This window comes from Corvus kubaryi, unplaced genomic scaffold (genome assembly GCF_017639235.1).
Source record: "Corvus kubaryi isolate FWS band 111438036 unplaced genomic scaffold, C.kubaryi_AGA036_p1.0 37341, whole genome shotgun sequence".
In the NCBI taxonomy this organism is placed as follows: Eukaryota; Metazoa; Chordata; class Aves; order Passeriformes; family Corvidae; genus Corvus; species Corvus kubaryi.
The window spans coordinates 11,988,060-12,003,302 of NW_024581112.1; the positions used below are offsets into that span (position 1 = coordinate 11,988,060).

At 53.2% G+C, this 15,243-nt stretch overlaps 3 protein-coding genes across 4 annotated transcripts in view; 2 read left to right on the top strand and 1 right to left on the bottom strand.

The window, feature by feature from the left end:
• The first annotated feature begins 1,005 nt into the window (after positions 1 to 1,005).
• Positions 1,006 to 11,569, top strand: GNB3 (G protein subunit beta 3). The gene is made up of 10 exons (XM_042031309.1): positions 1,006 to 1,322; positions 5,916 to 6,017; positions 6,540 to 6,578; positions 6,728 to 6,834; positions 6,946 to 7,009; positions 7,124 to 7,286; positions 7,387 to 7,453; positions 8,382 to 8,583; positions 9,567 to 9,783; positions 10,607 to 11,569. The coding sequence occupies exons 2-10, from the start codon at positions 5,961 to 5,963 to the stop codon at positions 10,711 to 10,713; spliced, it is 1,023 nt and encodes a 340-aa protein (XP_041887243.1). The 5' UTR covers positions 1,006 to 1,322; positions 5,916 to 5,960; the 3' UTR covers positions 10,714 to 11,569.
• Positions 11,570 to 12,266: 697 nt separating this feature from the next.
• CDCA3 (cell division cycle associated 3) lies at positions 12,267 to 14,715 on the bottom strand. Its single transcript, XM_042031310.1, has 5 exons — positions 14,547 to 14,715; positions 14,344 to 14,473; positions 14,057 to 14,260; positions 13,048 to 13,169; positions 12,267 to 12,671 (listed from the first exon to the last, which is right to left on the bottom strand). The coding sequence occupies exons 1-5, from the start codon at positions 14,658 to 14,660 to the stop codon at positions 12,531 to 12,533; spliced, it is 711 nt and encodes a 236-aa protein (XP_041887244.1). The 5' UTR covers positions 14,661 to 14,715; the 3' UTR covers positions 12,267 to 12,530.
• A 325-nt stretch (positions 14,716 to 15,040) lies between these two features.
• Positions 15,041 to 15,243, top strand: part of USP5 (ubiquitin specific peptidase 5) — a 15,151-nt gene continuing 14,948 nt past the window's right edge. For both annotated transcript variants that reach the window (XM_042031312.1, XM_042031313.1), the window contains exon 1: positions 15,041 to 15,189. In XM_042031312.1, coding sequence (XP_041887246.1) covers positions 15,082 to 15,189 — 108 coding nt within the window. In that variant the 5' untranslated portion in view covers positions 15,041 to 15,081. The remainder of the gene's footprint in view (positions 15,190 to 15,243) is intronic.

Sequence of the window (15,243 nt, forward strand, 5' to 3'; positions counted from 1 at the left end):
AAGCATTAGAGCAAGAGATCAATCTGTGGTCATGACATACTCAAGCCTTGATGAGTTGTGCATGGAGACCCCAAGTGCAGTTCAAGTGGAAGAAATCTGTAGAGGCAGGGCCAGTGGTGTAAGAGGTAGGTAGGTGGATCCTCTTGTCACTGTTGGCACAGGGCCCCTGCTCCATGGAAAGGGAAGTCTTTCCTCAGCCTGAATCCTGACACTTCTTAGCACCAAGCTTGGGGAAACCTGTGTTGGCACCCCTTTTTTCTTCCCGTCCTCCCCAGGGTCACAGGAAAGACTTTGATTGTGTGCATTTCAAATTCCCTCTCCCTGGCAAGGGGCCTGTCACATCCCAGCACTCACAGGTCCATCCCGATGATTTGTGGGGGGGGATGCTGGGTGGTTCCTGTTTGATGAGGACATGTTGGGGCCTGAGGGGCCAGTGTCCACATCTCTGGCTTGCTTTGCCCAAAGGTGGCCTGGGTGATTAGACTGATGGCCTCCTGACGTCAGATGAGATCCGTTAAAAGGTATTTATCTCGGGCTTGGGCCAAAGCTGCAGGAGAGATTAAAAGAGATTGAGGCCAAGATAATCCCCTCGCAGCATCCCACTAAAGTGGCTGCCAAAAGGCATGCCACCAAATCTTTTGCCACCCCTGGCCCCTATGCCCAGTTCTGTTTTCCCCATCCAGAGCCCCGTTTGCAGCTGAGAGTGGGTGTGGTGGCCGTGCCATTGGTTTTCCCTTTGCAAGCCCTCTGTGGTGGCATCATTCCTCTTTCTGCCCAGCCCAGGACACAAGTGGCATGCTGTCCCTGGGAAAGCAGGAATTCCTGTGGCTGTGAGGTACAGCAAGCCCTGCCCTGGTGGCTGATAATCCTAGCGTGTTCTGGCTAATCTTCACTTTATTAGTTTGTTGCTGATATAAACAGAGGGAGTCAAATCCGCCCAGGATTGTTTCTTTCCCTTCAGGAGCAGTGTGCTACTCTCTCTTTTCACCCCTCCCCATCCACCTGCTTTGCATTACGTCCCAATCCGATTTCCCCAAGTCTCTGGTGTCTGATTTAATTTGCCTGACGCTGCTCCTGGAATCAGCCCTCCCCCAACCCCTCCCGTCCACAGCCTTCCAGCTCCCCATGGGGAGATCAGTCCTGGGAGAGGCTGAGGAGCAGAGAGGGAGCAAGGGACTTGCTGGGTGGACGAACGGGACTGACTGGAGACTGCGGAAGTACAAGGAGCTTCTGGGCAGCGAGGAGCCATTCTCAGCAAGGGAAGCAGGCTGTGAGGGTCCCATCCAGAAGGGACTGCAACCCACCTTGCTCCACAGGTCCCGGTAAGTTTACTGCCTTGCGATGCCTGAGGTCACCTTGGTGAATCTGGCATTTGGGATGCTGAGTTTCTTGGAGTGATTCTGAGGGGAGGATCCTGATGAACAAGGGCTCATCCCATCAGAGGATGAGGGAGGGTAAGATCACAGTGGGAAAGGAGTTGGGGTTAGCACTGAGGTGTCTTTACAGTGGTGAGGGGGCTTTGCACTGGGATGGGGTTCCTTGTTCTCCACTTGGCAGGTAAATCTCACCAGTTTCCAGACTGGAGCGGGAGGGTAACACCTCCCCTGAGCGACCTGGCACTCACTGCTGGTACACAGCCCTGCGCTCCCAGTGCGCCCTGTGCACACCTCTGCAGCTGGCTGCTGTTCTGGGTGGAGAAGGAGCCCTCGGAAAGCAAGGAGCAGAGCAGGGTAATTTTACCCTGACCTTTGATCTCCATCACAGGAGAGAGGGATCATCTCTGTATCCGGCTCTGCAAGGAGCCCAGGGTCACCAGGGCGAGCCTGGGAAGCTAGTCAGGGATTACACAGAGACCCAGGGACACTGCCTATTCATACTGAGTCCTTCTTGCACCTTTTTCATTCACAGCCCTCTCCCAACATTTCAGAGAGCGACCACCCCTTCCTCAGTGTGGGGGAAGCTACCCAGGAACAGATAAGAGGGTCCACCTTCCCTCTTTTTCCCACCCATTACTTGCACCCTTATCCCCACCAGGGAGTGATGCAGGTGACTCAGAGGGACAGCCCCCAGGGAGCAAGCTGGGCCACCTCCATGGCATGGTGCAAGGGATTTGGCCACTGCTCTGAACAGTCAGGGTGTGGCAGCAAAAGGCAGAAGATGAATGATTCCAGATCCCCCTCCGTCCTGCACCACAGTAGGAGGCATTCCATCTGCTATGAGTAGACACTGAAGGACTCAGGATGGGTTTGGTTGCCCACAAGACAGGAGTGCTGCAGCAGGAATTTCGTTAGAAAAAGCAGGAGGGGAAAGAACTGTCATGTTGGAGAGCAGAAGAAATGAAACGTGATTTCAAAAGCCAAGAGCTGTGAACTGGATGAGCACAGCTAAGGCAGAGCTCAGAACAGGGCTGGCATGAACTGACCAAGCCCAGGCTCTGTTTGGCTGTGCCGTGCTTGCTCCTTGGTGATGCTTGCAGGAGGCGCAATGCTGGAACAGTGCTGGTGCCAAGGTCCTCCTGTCAGTAGCTGTGCTGAGGGTTGTGAATTGCTTTTTTCAAAGGCACCTAAGGACTTGGTTTCCTCTACTGCTTAGCATTCACTGGAAAGAGCCCTTACTTCCAGAAAGCACCACGGGTGCACCATTTAGAAGCCTTTCCCATTAAAACTAGCCTGGGCACCCACCATGAGCAACTGTGAGCTGATCCTTAGATCCACAAGAAATGTGTATCCCTAAGGTCCTGCTGGTCAAGGAGGAAACCCCATTTCCCTTTCCTCTGTTCTTCCCCCATTTTGTTCCTCCCATTTCCTGCCCTAAATTTACATGACCATAACGAGCTGCTCTTTTGCACACCTGCCCTGGTCCTCCTGGAAGGCAGCTGCACTACGCTGGGGATCGGGTAACTCGCTCTCCACAAATTGCACTGGGATGTGACGGATGGAGGTGACAGGCAAAGATGGAGCTATTATCGCTCATCTGTGGCTCCTTGTGCTTCTGAGACTGAGAACAATTCCCAACTTCATTTAGAGTGTTCCCTCAGAGGGATTTAAAGGTTCAGACAGAATCCTGAGCTGCACCTTCTCTATATTTAGCCCTTTTTATCCGTCCTCGACATCCTGCCCCTGCCGTTTGATCTGCCTATGGCTCCGAAAGCCCCTCATCTGGTTGTGCAGGGTGATGCAATGTTCACAGAGCAGTGAATTGGCATTCCCATGCTAGTGCCAGAGTTGAGAAACAACTGGAGAAGGGAAGAGAGTGGTAAAAAAGCAGGAGCAATGAAAGGAAGACCGGGATCTGATGGGTAATGAGGAGGACACCTACAGCCAGCTTCACCTGGAGCAGAAATTGGAAGGAAGGGGGAACAAGGTTCCCATCTCTATGCAAGTCTGGGTGGGCAAAACCAGAAGTCTACAAAGACAAGTTAGGGCAGGCAGGTGGACAATGATCTCAGATAGCCAAGGGTGTATTAAATAACAGCCTGAAGAACTTGGGAACCAAGCAAAGGAGGCTGGAAGGAGAGAGTCAGAGGGAAGAGGTTACCTAGCAGGAAAATGAAATCCAGTGCTTAGGATTGATGGATCAGTCCTAAGGAACACTGGAAAAGGACAAAGTGTGGGCTGCAATGGTAGGGTTGGCTGCACGGGGTGGCTGGAAGTTCAGGTGTGCCACTTGGTGTGCTGTAGGCTGTGACCAGAGCTGGATGGAGTCCTGCAGCCTGACTGTACACTGAAACTGAGGGGCAAACATCACAGGATAAGGAGGATGTGCAGCTTCTGACTGAAAGCCGCAAGGCCTTCCCTAGCATCTCCCCACTCTGTCAGTCAGCTGAGAGGTGGAGTGGAATGCCAGCCCTTTCCCAGAGGGGAAGGGCATGAAGGTGGGCTTTCATGGCCAGGGTCACTCGATGAGGTGCAGCTGTGCAGCCTTGCTGCGAGGAGCCCCTCTCATTGCTGCTGTGTTGGAAGGAGAGAGGAAACCAGTGGCATGGCCCCAGCTTGGGTGCTGGTCTGTTCCTATCCTTCAGTGCAGCTGAGGCTGGCAGCCCCAGGCCATGGCTGTGGCATGTTCCTCTGGGCCCTGACAGTGCTGCCCCGGGCTGCCCTCCTGCTCCCTCACCATTTGCTGGGGCTGGCAGCCACATCCAGTGCATGGGCAGTGAGCAGGGAAGAGTCAGCAGTGCTGTGGCTCTATCCAGCCTTGCAGGCAGCAGGCACAACTCTCTCTCTGCAAAATACATCCTGAAATAGCCTCCTGCTGGGATAGCCTCCCAGGAGCTAGGGAAAACCTGTGTCTCCTTCTCTTTCTTACACTCAAAGCCATGCCTCAGGAATCTTTGAACAAGTGAAAACTCACTGTGCCTGGGGGATCAAAGGAAAGCCATGGAGACATTCAAGGGAAGGAATTCTTAAGGGAAACTCAAAGTGCTCTCTCAAGCAGCAAGCAAAGGTGGGACTTGGGAACTGTCTGGATGTGCTTGCCCACAGCAAGAGAGCAAGCCTGGTATGGAAGGACCCAAAGCCTCACTGACCAGAGGAAATGAGGCCTTCAGGCAACACGGGTGGAGCTGATGTGACCCTCAGGGACTAGGAGAAATTCTGCAGATGCTGCTGGAACATTTCTTGGACAACACATGGAGCATATCTGGACACTCACATCTATCCAGGGGAAATGTTGGAGCAATTAAAGATCACGTTTGTCTACAAAAGTGGGAGATGCTGGAATCACTGGTGAAGATTTAAGCGCACATAACAGTAAAGAGAGAACAAAAGAGAGATGTTGTATAATGATACAGTGCACCTGCATCTTGAATACGGATTACAGTTCTGGTTCCCTGCTCTCCCAGCAAAAACCATATAATCTTTATTCTGTAAACAACTGCAAAAAGCTCACAGAACAACAGAAGTAATAGGACGTAACAGCTTACACGGGAGGAGTGACTAAGTGTGCTCTGCAGTCTAGAAAAGAGATGGGTATATGACAAAGATGTATAAAATATGGAGGGGTGCAGAGGTGAATAGAGACCAGTTATTTGCTGATTCTTCCAACTCAAAATATAGCTACTGTCAAGTGGAACTAGTGCCACTGGGAAGTGATAGAAGCAGGAAATTCTTTGCAGAGTCTGCCACCCAGCTGTGGAAGTCATCGTCATGGGGTACTGAGGAGGCTAAACTTGGCATGGGCACAAAGATGGTGGGGACAAGGGCACAGAAGAAAAGTCCATCAAGGACTTGCATACAGTAATGCTGCTCTCGCTTTGGACGTCAGTGAAAAGCTGGGGCTGGGCAAGTAGGAGAAGTACCACTATTATGTTGTTCTTAGATCCTTCCCTAGACATCCACCTTCCTTTTTATTTTATTTTGGTTTGTTTGTTGGCTGGTTGGTTTGGTTTTCATTTGGTTTGGTTTTTGAAACTAGAAGGGAACCCTGAGAGAGGACCTCAACAGCCCCATAGATTTCCTTGGTGGTCAGAGAGTTGGTGGGTCCTGCCTGGTGAGGCCTTGCCTAGGACAAACAGTAGGAGATAGCCAATGGGCTCCCCCCATCAAGTTTCCTCCTCTGGAGCTGAGATGGGCAGCTTGGCCATGAACAGGGAGAAGCCAATGAAGAGGACCCAGGGCTTGGAATGGAGAGGTTAAAAATGAGGGGACAGGTGTGGCCAAAACCTCAGCAAGAGGCTCTGGAGTTCTTCAGCTTCTGCATGTGTATGTGTGAGCAGGATCCAAGACAAAACAGACCTTTGACCAGGCCCAGCACAATCTTCCCAAATGCTAAGGGCTGTGGCCAGATACAGCACGACATTACCGAGCATTCAGCCAAGAAATGATCACTAATCCTTTATCAGAGACACCTACACTTCCATAACTGAGCATTAGTGTCCTATCTAACTCACACCTCTCTCGTTTGATTTGTCTCCCCAGAACCAAGGCTGCCCCACGTGGAGGAGCCACCCCTAGGTCAGAAAGATGGGGGAAATGGAACAGATGAAGCAGGAGGCTGAGCAGCTGAAGAAGCAGATTGCGGTAATGCAACAGTCATGAAACTGCTGAGAGCATCTCTACACCCCCACTGCATGCCCAGACCTTCCTCTTCAGCCACAAACTGGAGCTGGGCTTTCTCCATCTACATACTTGGAGCACTCTGCAGTTCTCCACAGCCCTTTAAACACTAATGGAGATCTTCACACCATGGTGGGGGGAAGAGTGGTAGGGGAAGCAAGAGAAGAGGGAACAGGGGTCCCACGAGTGTAGTGAAGCCCCAGGATCTCCTCTGTCTGTGAGACAGCTGGTGTTCTGTCAGGTGGGAGGGTCTATGGAAAGGGTGTAGCATAGTGAACTGGATGCTGAGCAAATTTTGGCTTACCTTCCTGACATTTGACTGCTGTTAAGGTGCCCTAATCACAGACCAGGATCCGCCTGGGCTGGCCACAATCCAAACAAAGCAAAGCCACAGTTCCTACTTCTAGTAGCCCTCAGACTATGACCCCAAGTTTCACTTGGCATTGCCTTCTGCACATGTCTCATCTGCTCTTGTCTCTTCTGCAGGATGCCCGGAAAGCCTGTGCAGACACAACGCTTGCTCAGGTGAGGGACAGGGCTGGCTGGGCAAGCTACCACCACTCTGAGGGGGCTTTTGTCCACTCAGGAAGGAGTTAGGAGGCAGAGATGTGGAAAGCAGTAAAGCTCCTGATAGTCCAGGATAAACTCTTGCTCTCCTGCCACTCTTTCTTCAGATTGTGTCTGGAGTGGACCCTGTTGGACAAATCCAGATGCGGACCCGAAGGACCCTGCGGGGACACCTGGCCAAGATCTATGCCTTGCACTGGTCCACGGACTCCAAGTGAGAGTGCTGCTGCTGATCTGCTTGGTGCAGGACAGCACGTGGGTGTGACGGGCAGGAAGGCTCTGATGGGAAGAGAGCTACTAACACGGTCTTGTTCCTTTCTCACAGACTCATGGTCAGTGCCTCACAAGATGGGAAACTGATCGTGTGGGACACATACACAACTAACAAGGTAGGAGTCAGGTGGCTGCAAACTGGGATGCTGGAGTGGGTCCCCTCAGAGCTGGTGCCCTCAACCTGTTCTTTCTGCTGCCAAGAGTCTTGACACAGTTTCTGGTCACCTCAGGTTCATGCCATCCCTCTTCGTTCCTCCTGGGTCATGACCTGTGCCTATGCCCCCTCTGGCAATTTTGTGGCCTGTGGAGGCCTTGACAACATGTGCTCCATCTACAGCCTCAAGTCTCGTGAAGGCAACGTCAAAGTGAGCAGGGAGCTCTCAGCCCATACAGGTGTGTGCACTGCCTGCCTGCAACTGGGTGCCCCCTGCTTCCAAACTTCACCCTTCTATCCCTGCCCCTTTTCTCATATTTGCTTGTTCCTGCTTCCCAGGATACCTCTCCTGTTGCCGATTTCTTGATGACAACAATATTGTGACTAGCTCTGGAGATACCACATGGTGAGTGCTCCCTTCTGCACCCTAGTGGAATGACCTCTGCTCTTAGCACAGCAACAAGTGCAGTCCTTCTGCTCTGCAGCAGTCCACTCTCTAAGGAAGAATTGCTCCTACATGGGGAGGCCACATGGAGCACCTTAGGAAGCCTGATCTGTTCTTCCTCCCTTGGCAGAACAGATGCTTCTTTTCCCAGCTGAGGCCAAGTCAAGCAGTAGGGACCATGTCATCAGTTCTCACAAAGAACAGAGTCATTTATACCAGGACAGAAAGTGTTTTAATTTTATGTGCAGCACACATACGTTCTCCACTTCTCAAGCCTTGCCCTCTGTGCAAGGGACACCTGCAGAGACAGTGCCTGGATCCTTTTGTTCCTGGTTCTCAGGGCTCACTGTGCTGTGCCTCTGAACAGTCCTGAATCTTTATTCACCCCACCCCATCCCAACACCTGCTTTGGAAGAACCTTTTGACCAAGGACAGGTGGCATTTCCGTCAGAGATCAGGATTACACAGGGCTCGTTTGCCCAGCTGTGGCGTGGGATCCCATTGAACAAGAGCTTTGCATCTTACGAGCATGGACACAGCAGACCTTTTTCAGCTGTTTGCTATTTTTTATGTCTGTCTTGTGTTTGTGTCTCTCTTACCGTCTCTCAGTATTCCCTTCAGCTGTTACACTTCTGGGAATATGCCAAACCTCACACACCCCCAGCCTTAGTCTAACTCTGCTTTGGCAAAGGTATTGCCAACAACAGCTGTGAAGATATCTCCTGTTTTATACAGCTGACTCCAGGGATGCTCTCACCCATTTTCCCGTGCTGTAGCCATGGCTTCCCTCCTTTTGCCTGCGAGTGGGACAGCTCTTCAGCCCAGCTGTAGGCCTGCTCTGCCTGAGCTGGCTCTGAGACCTTCTCTCCTCTCCTCTCCCCTCCTGCAGCGCGCTCTGGGACATTGAGACGGGGCAGCAGAAGACTGTGTTCATTGGTCACACTGGAGACTGCATGAGCTTGGCCGTCTCCCCTGACTTCAAACTCTTCATCTCTGGGGCTTGTGATGCTACTGCCAAACTGTGGGATGTGCGGGAGGGCTCCTGCCGTCAGACCTTCTCAGGGCATGAGTCTGACATCAACGCCATCTCCGTACGTATGCTGTCTGCACAGTGGTAGGGAGGCATGGAAAATGAGGGGTGGAACAGCTCCAAAACAGCCTTGGAACAAGGTTGAAAGAAGCTGTCACAGTCATAAGGGTAACAGGGGTCTCAGACCTTGGCCGCGTGATCCAGGCCGAAGCAGGCAGGGCCCAAGTTCACTGAAATTTGGAGGAGGGGTCTTCCCAGGCACCAAAGCATCCACCATGGTCTGTGGAGCTGTGTACCCTGACACAGGTGCTGGTTCAGCTCTGCTCACAGCAGCTGCTGGGAACTGTGGTTCAGGCACGCTCCAGCAGCCCTGGCCCAAGGCACAAGTGAGGCAGCAGGAATACCTAACTCAGCTGAGATCAGCTCCAGACAGAAGAGGTGGGGACTTGGGATCCTTGTAGCTTATCAAATGAGCCTGCCAGCTTCCTGCACTCTGCTGCTCTAAGCACCCTCCACTGACTTCAGTAAAACCTCTCTCAGTTGTCCCGTGGCTACCTTGCCAGCCACATGGTTTTCTGCTGTACCTGCTCCCGAGGAACCCTTTTTTACTGCTCAGAGCAAGGCTGCAGGAAACAAACATGTATGAGAAGGTTGGGATATGAGGATCAGACAGAGGAAGGCTCTCGCAGCCAGAATGATGCTAGGGGAATAGCAGCTGGGGAATAAACTCAGATGGGGAATAATGGGTGGACACTTGTTAAAGCCCGACCTAACAGCTGGAGTTAAAATAAAGCACTGAGATGTCTTGCAACAGCTCTAGCCCTTAGGCCGTTTGTTTTCTTTGAGTGGAAGGGATTTATTAAGCCTTACGAGAAGTATCAGTCTCCCCCTTCAGCAGACTCAAATTTTATGATCCAGTGTCTGGTCCCACCAGGTTTTCCTGCCTCTGTGGCTTCCTGGTGGTTAGCAGGGAGGTGACAAGTTGAGGAATTCCACCAGGATCTGAGGAAAACCTCATTAAAACCTGGTGTGTGCCCTCCCCAGTTCTTCCCTAACGGAGAAGCCATCTGCACCGGCTCTGACGATGCCACCTGCCGCCTCTTTGACCTGCGGGCGGACCAGGAGCTCATCACGTACTCCCACGAGACCATCATCTGCGGAATCACCTCCATCGCCCTCTCCCGCAGCGGGCGGCTCTTGTTTGCTGGGTATGATGACTTCAACTGCAACATCTGGGACTCCCTAAAAGGAGAGCGTGTGGGTGAGTGGCTCTGTGAGGTCCCTCTTTCCCTCCCTGCAGGGTCTCTGTCCCTACCAAGGCAAGGAAAAGACACTTTATCTAACCAGAGCACATGCCATACTGACTGAAACCCAGCAAAGCTCTCTCGCACTTAGGGAGCACACCAGAACTAGGACAACTCTCGCTGGTGTAGAAGAGCTGCTGTTTTTAATGTTAAGGAAGTCAAGCCTTTAAACAACATTGTTTCAAGGGGGACAAGAAGGCTCCTATCAGCTAAAACTGCTCACAACCACCAACAGAATATCCTACTTTCTCCTAGCCTGCCATTTGCCAGTTCCAGGTACTCACAGTGCCACTTGGTGGCCAGGCACCAAGCCAAGTGTGCACCTGGGCTTCCATCCAACATCTTTAGGTACTCTGTAATGCTTATACACAGAACATGCAACATTTTTCTTCCAGATGTGCCCCCTATCCTCTGAAAAGTCATGAAACACAGCCCACCAACAGCATTGCTGTTTCTCAGCCTTATCAACAAGCACCCCCTCCTACCTTAGTCCTACCATCACTCCAGGACGAAAGCAGTTGTATGAGGATTCAGCCAGCCATACCTTCCCAAGAACCCTTTGGCCAGGCCTGTGGGTGGTGGCTGTACACCACACACAGAAGTTCTTCTGCATGTTTGTTCCTATTAGCCATATGGTGACTGTAACAGGTGGTGCAGGAACAGACAGGGCCAGACACAGCGTGTAGGCACAGCCTGCAATGTGTGTCCTCAGCAGGGTCAACCCTGTCACCTCTCACTGGCCCCTCTTTTCTCCCTGACCTCTCTTCTTTCCTACAACAGGAATCCTTTCTGGCCATGACAACAGAGTGAGCTGCCTGGGCGTGACGGCGGACGGCATGGCTGTTGCCACTGGCTCCTGGGACAGCTTCCTCAAGATTTGGAACTGAGCACGCCAGCAGAGAGAGGAAGAGCAGCAGAAACACGGCCCACAGCCCGAGCCCATGCAAACAGCATCATCAGATGAGCACAACACCTACCTACCACTCCCACTTGTCTCTAGACACAGGTCACTTGTAGGAGTCTCAGAGTGAAAGGGAAAGGAGATCAGGGAGGAGAAGCAGGGGGAGCTGGGGAGGAGGAGCACACACACTGGCCCTTCTCTCCACCTCTAAACAGCCCTGGCAGTTTCCAGCCTTGTGCAGGCTTGAAGACCTGGTCTTTATGTCTCAGGACTTTACAGTACAATTCACACACCCTGCACCTTCCTTCAGACACCTCTACCTACACTGATACCCATCCTCCTCCTTCAGAGGAGCCCTCATGCAACACTCAGATCCTTCCCTGATTTAACTCTACGTAACGCCTCTGTGCAGCTGTCCTAGATCCGTGCAGACAGCCCCAGAGACACACTGAGTTTGAGATTTCTATGGCACCAGCTCAAAGAAAAAGCTAGTGTAAATTCGGCTCAGTTCCATGGGGGAACACTTAGCTTGGGTCTTATCTATGCATAAAGGGGGGAAAGGCAGCCGTCAGACCTGCCAGAATACCAGGCAATATATTTATTCTTTTCTTAGTTCAAGTTCTTATCTATGCATAAATGGCAGAAAGGTAGCCCTCCAGACCTGCCAGGATATCAGGGACTATTATATTTATTCTTATTTATTGTCTGCTTCTTGCTGTTCCTTCCCTCTTTGCCTCACTCCTGCATTGTGTGATGACCCTATCTCTCCAGTAGCCATCAGCCCATGTTTTCAAGTCTGTTTAGATCTTCATAGCCCAGGCAAATAAAGAAAGCTCACAGAAGCACTGCAGGCTGTGTTCTTTCCAGCATTGCAATGAGCTACAGCAAACATAACTCCTTTCCTGTGAGTATTGCCTGCTGGTCTCAACCAGTCAACACCTCATTCACAGACCTTGCTTTAGCTCACAGTCCCCAGGGGAGGGTGTTCCTCACATGTTTTGGTTGAGAAGAGGCTGGAGCTGGGAGAGCAAGCTGAAAGAGCATCCTTTTGAATCTTGGATATTTTAGCTCAGTTATAGGACACAGCCATTTTGTTCAGCCCCCATTCCATTTGTTGGCTCAGAGCAAGATCCTGAAAGTGCCAAGGCTCTGCCAGGGAGAGCTGGAGATCAACAAGGTTTACTAACTTATCAACAGAAGGTCAATATTAATGGACAGTACTAACTATCTCATGTTATTTTGGATCTCACCCATACAACAGACCCTTGCACAACTCAGTTTCAGGTCAGTGTAGGAGCAGTACAACTCCAGAGGTGACACTGTATATACATCAGTTTCCTGGAGGGAGCTGCAGCTCCCCAGCGCATGCTGTTGTACACGGATTCAAGGCCATACCCTTCAGCATGCTACAGGCAGGGGCCAGTGCAGTTTTAGACTAAGGGAAGGCTGAACTATTTGTTCCTGAACCCTTTTCCCAAAGAAAATATTGTGCTGGGCAAGCAGAGGACTCCTGCTGTCCTATCAGGATATACAGTCAGCAAAGGTTGAATACAAATTTATTTACTGGAGATAAAAACTCTACAGAAAAGTTAATACAGCTGATATACAATAAAAGGGACAAAGTCTGTGCTGTACATAAGACATGACAAGCTAGGAAGATGAGGGAGAGACCTTTCCCCAGCAGGGATAGGTGAGAAATGTGACCACTGCTCCAGAGTTTCAGTCTATTGCAGAATTTCTCCCCACTAGAAAACTCTCAAAACACAGGAGCAAATTACAGCAAGATCCTGAAAAAAGAAACATCTAGTTCTCCACAAAAGGACACTGTTGGTTCTCTTTGTTCAAGTCACTCCAAGTACAGTTCCCAGATTTAAGGCTCCTGCTCAGATCCACTGTCACTTCTTTCTTCTCCCCAGGGTTCTCCCCCAACACGTGCCTCTTGCCCTAGAGAAATAAAAAACCCAAACACAGAGTGTAAAACACAAGTTAATTGAAGGTTAGGTAATTCTCAGCAGAGTATGTAGCCTATTTTCAGGCCATTCAGCTTGGGCTCTCTTGTGACAATGTACAAGAGTGACTTTCTTCTACAGCACTGAAATGGGCAATTTCATGGTAAGGCCAAAGATAGACATTGAACAAGACTTGGAGGCATTTAGGGACAAGACTGACCCACAGAAAAACATTTGTGAAGTTATTGGTCTCCACAGGCCTAGGAGGCCACAATTCTAAACTGGGACCCTACGAGATACAGAAATTGAAGGATTTGGCCTTTTTTTTTCAGCTCAATCTCCCTCCCTCAGTATGACCCATTGAGCTTTACCTGGCGAGGCGCAGGAGCACTGGGAGAATTATCATCTCGTAGAATGCTGAGGGGAGAGCGGCCAGTTCCTCCAGATGTTGCCATGAATTTGTTGTTGGGCTTGTGTCTTATGGGCTTGCTCACTAGTTGACAAAAGGAAACACACCAGGGCATCATGACAAGGCTCAAAGGTCCTGGATTTTAAAATCCTCCTGGCCTTTATGAACTTTGCTTGCCTGTATAGCAAAGACTTACCCAAGGGCTTTGAAGCAAAGGAATCACAGAAAGGTTGATGTCGGAAGTGAGCTCTAGAGGACCTACTCCAGCACCTAGAGCCCATTGTCCAGGACCATGTCCAGGTGTTTCTTGAATATCTCAAAGGATAGAGATTCTGCAACCTCTCTGAGCAACCTGCTCCAGTGCTTGGTCACCCTCACAGTGAAAAAACGTGTTTCCTGATGTTCAGGAGCTTCCTGTGTCCCATTCTGTCTTAACTGCCTTTAGTCCCATCACCGGGCACTACTGAAAAGAGCCTGGCTCTCCCTTCCTTCAGGTATTTATATGTATTTATAAGATACCCCCTTAGCATTTTCCTCTGCAGGTTGAACAGTTCCAGTTCTCAGCCACTCCTCCTAGGAGCAGTGCTCAGCACAGAGCTCTCTGAAGCACAGTCTGTATCTAAGTCTCTCAGCACCACTCAGCCGTAGCACAGAGATGTTCTTCCCACCTTTGCTCCATAGCTCTTCCCAAGGAGAAATTGTAATATACCTCTTGGTTTTGAATACAGGCTGAAAACAATTTCTCAACTCTAGACAGAAATGGGTTCGGTAACACAACAGTTGCCCCGGCTGGAGAAGCTTCAGGCGGTGGAACACAGCCGAACTGGGGGATCGGGACAAGCTCTGTCGGGGAGCAAGCCTGGAGAAGGCACCCCAACCAGAGGATGCCGAGAGCCCCGACTCGCTCACGGCCCGTACCGCGCAGCTCTCCGGGCACAGGGAGCCCCATCACCCCCACACCCGGCACTTACCCGAGGAGAAGCCGTGCCCGGCAGGGCGGCCGGGCCGGGCCGTGCTGGGAGAGGGCGGCCTCTCCACGCCTCCGCCCGCGGGCGGGGAGCTCCGCCGGGCCGGCTCCTCGGCGGGGCCGGCCGCTCCCGGAGGCGCCGGCTCCGGGACCGCGGCCTCGGCCCTGAAGGCCTCGCTGAGCTGCTTCACCAGGCGGTCCACGCTGTCTGCCGGGAACGGAGGAGGACGGCGTGAGCCTCTGAGTCGGGCAGCCCCTCAACCCGCCCACCGCCACGGCGGCCTCACTCACCACTCGACACGGCTCTCATGGGCGTGCGGGAGATGCCAGGCGTGGGCGACCGTGGGTCCCGCTCCTGGCCGGTGCCCGCCGGCGGTTCGGCGGGGCTGGGCTGCGGGCTGCCCGCCGGGGAGCTCACCACCTGCGGAGAGGGCAGCCGTGGAGGCGGTGGGCCGGAGCCACACAAGGGGAAGCGGCGGCGGGAGGGCCCCTACCTCGATGGGGGTGCGGAGGATGCCGGCGGTGGGGGAGCGGGGGTCGCTGACGTGCGCCAGGTGCTTGTTGCAGGGCGCGCCCGGGGTGGCGGGGGCACTGCCGGAGGCCCCCATGGCGGCGGCGGCCGCGCTGCGCCCCTGCCCCGCCGGACGCGCCGTTCAAATCTCCCGCGCGCCGGGCGGTGCCGCCGCCCATTGGTCGCCCTGCGGGGGCGAGGCTCGCGGCGCCACGCCCGTCCCCCCGCCCCGCCAGTTCGCCGGCCCCGCAGTCCCCGCCCGTCACGTCCCGCCTCGCCCCGCTGTCTGTCTTCGCGGCAGGCCCGCCCCCTCGCCCCTCCCTGCGCCACTATTGGCCGAGGAGCCCGGCACCGCCTCCCGCGGTGGCCGCAGGGCGGCTGCGATTGGGCGAGCCGGCGGGTGGGCACGGCGAGTCCGGCCTCCAGCCTCGCTGCCGATTGGCTAGAATCCGCCTGACCGCGCCGGGCTGCGATTGGGCGGGGCGGGGCTGTGGGCGGTGCCGCGGTGAGCCGCTGTCATGGCGGAGCTGAGCGAGGCGCTGCTGTCGGTGTTACCGTCCATCCGGGTGCCCAAGGCCGGCGACCGCGTCCACAAGGACGAGTGCGCCTTCTCCTTCGACACGCCGGTAAGCGCGCCCCACCGCCGGCCCGCCCGCCCGCCCGGGCTGCTCCCGCCGCGG

Bases quoted from the DNA above. Each gene is read 5' to 3' on its own strand.
- GNB3 (XM_042031309.1), top strand. From the start codon at position 5,961: ATGGGGGAAATGGAACAGATGAAGCAGGAGGCTGAGCAGCTGAAGAAG. The intron at 6,018-6,539 runs GTAATGCAACAG...TCTCTTCTGCAG, and splicing joins AGCTGAAGAAGCAGATTGCG to GATGCCCGGAAAGCCTGTGC. The intron at 7,454-8,381 runs GTGAGTGCTCCC...CCCCTCCTGCAG, and splicing joins AGCTCTGGAGATACCACATG to CGCGCTCTGGGACATTGAGA.
- CDCA3 (XM_042031310.1), bottom strand. From the start codon at position 14,660: ATGGGGGCCTCCGGCAGTGCCCCCGCCACCCCGGGCGCGCCCTGCAAC. The intron at 14,261-14,343 runs GTGAGTGAGGCC...CGTTCCCGGCAG, and splicing joins CATGAGAGCCGTGTCGAGTG to ACAGCGTGGACCGCCTGGTG. The intron at 13,170-14,056 runs GTAAGTGCCGGG...TTTGTCAACTAG, and splicing joins CGGGCACGGCTTCTCCTCGG to TGAGCAAGCCCATAAGACAC.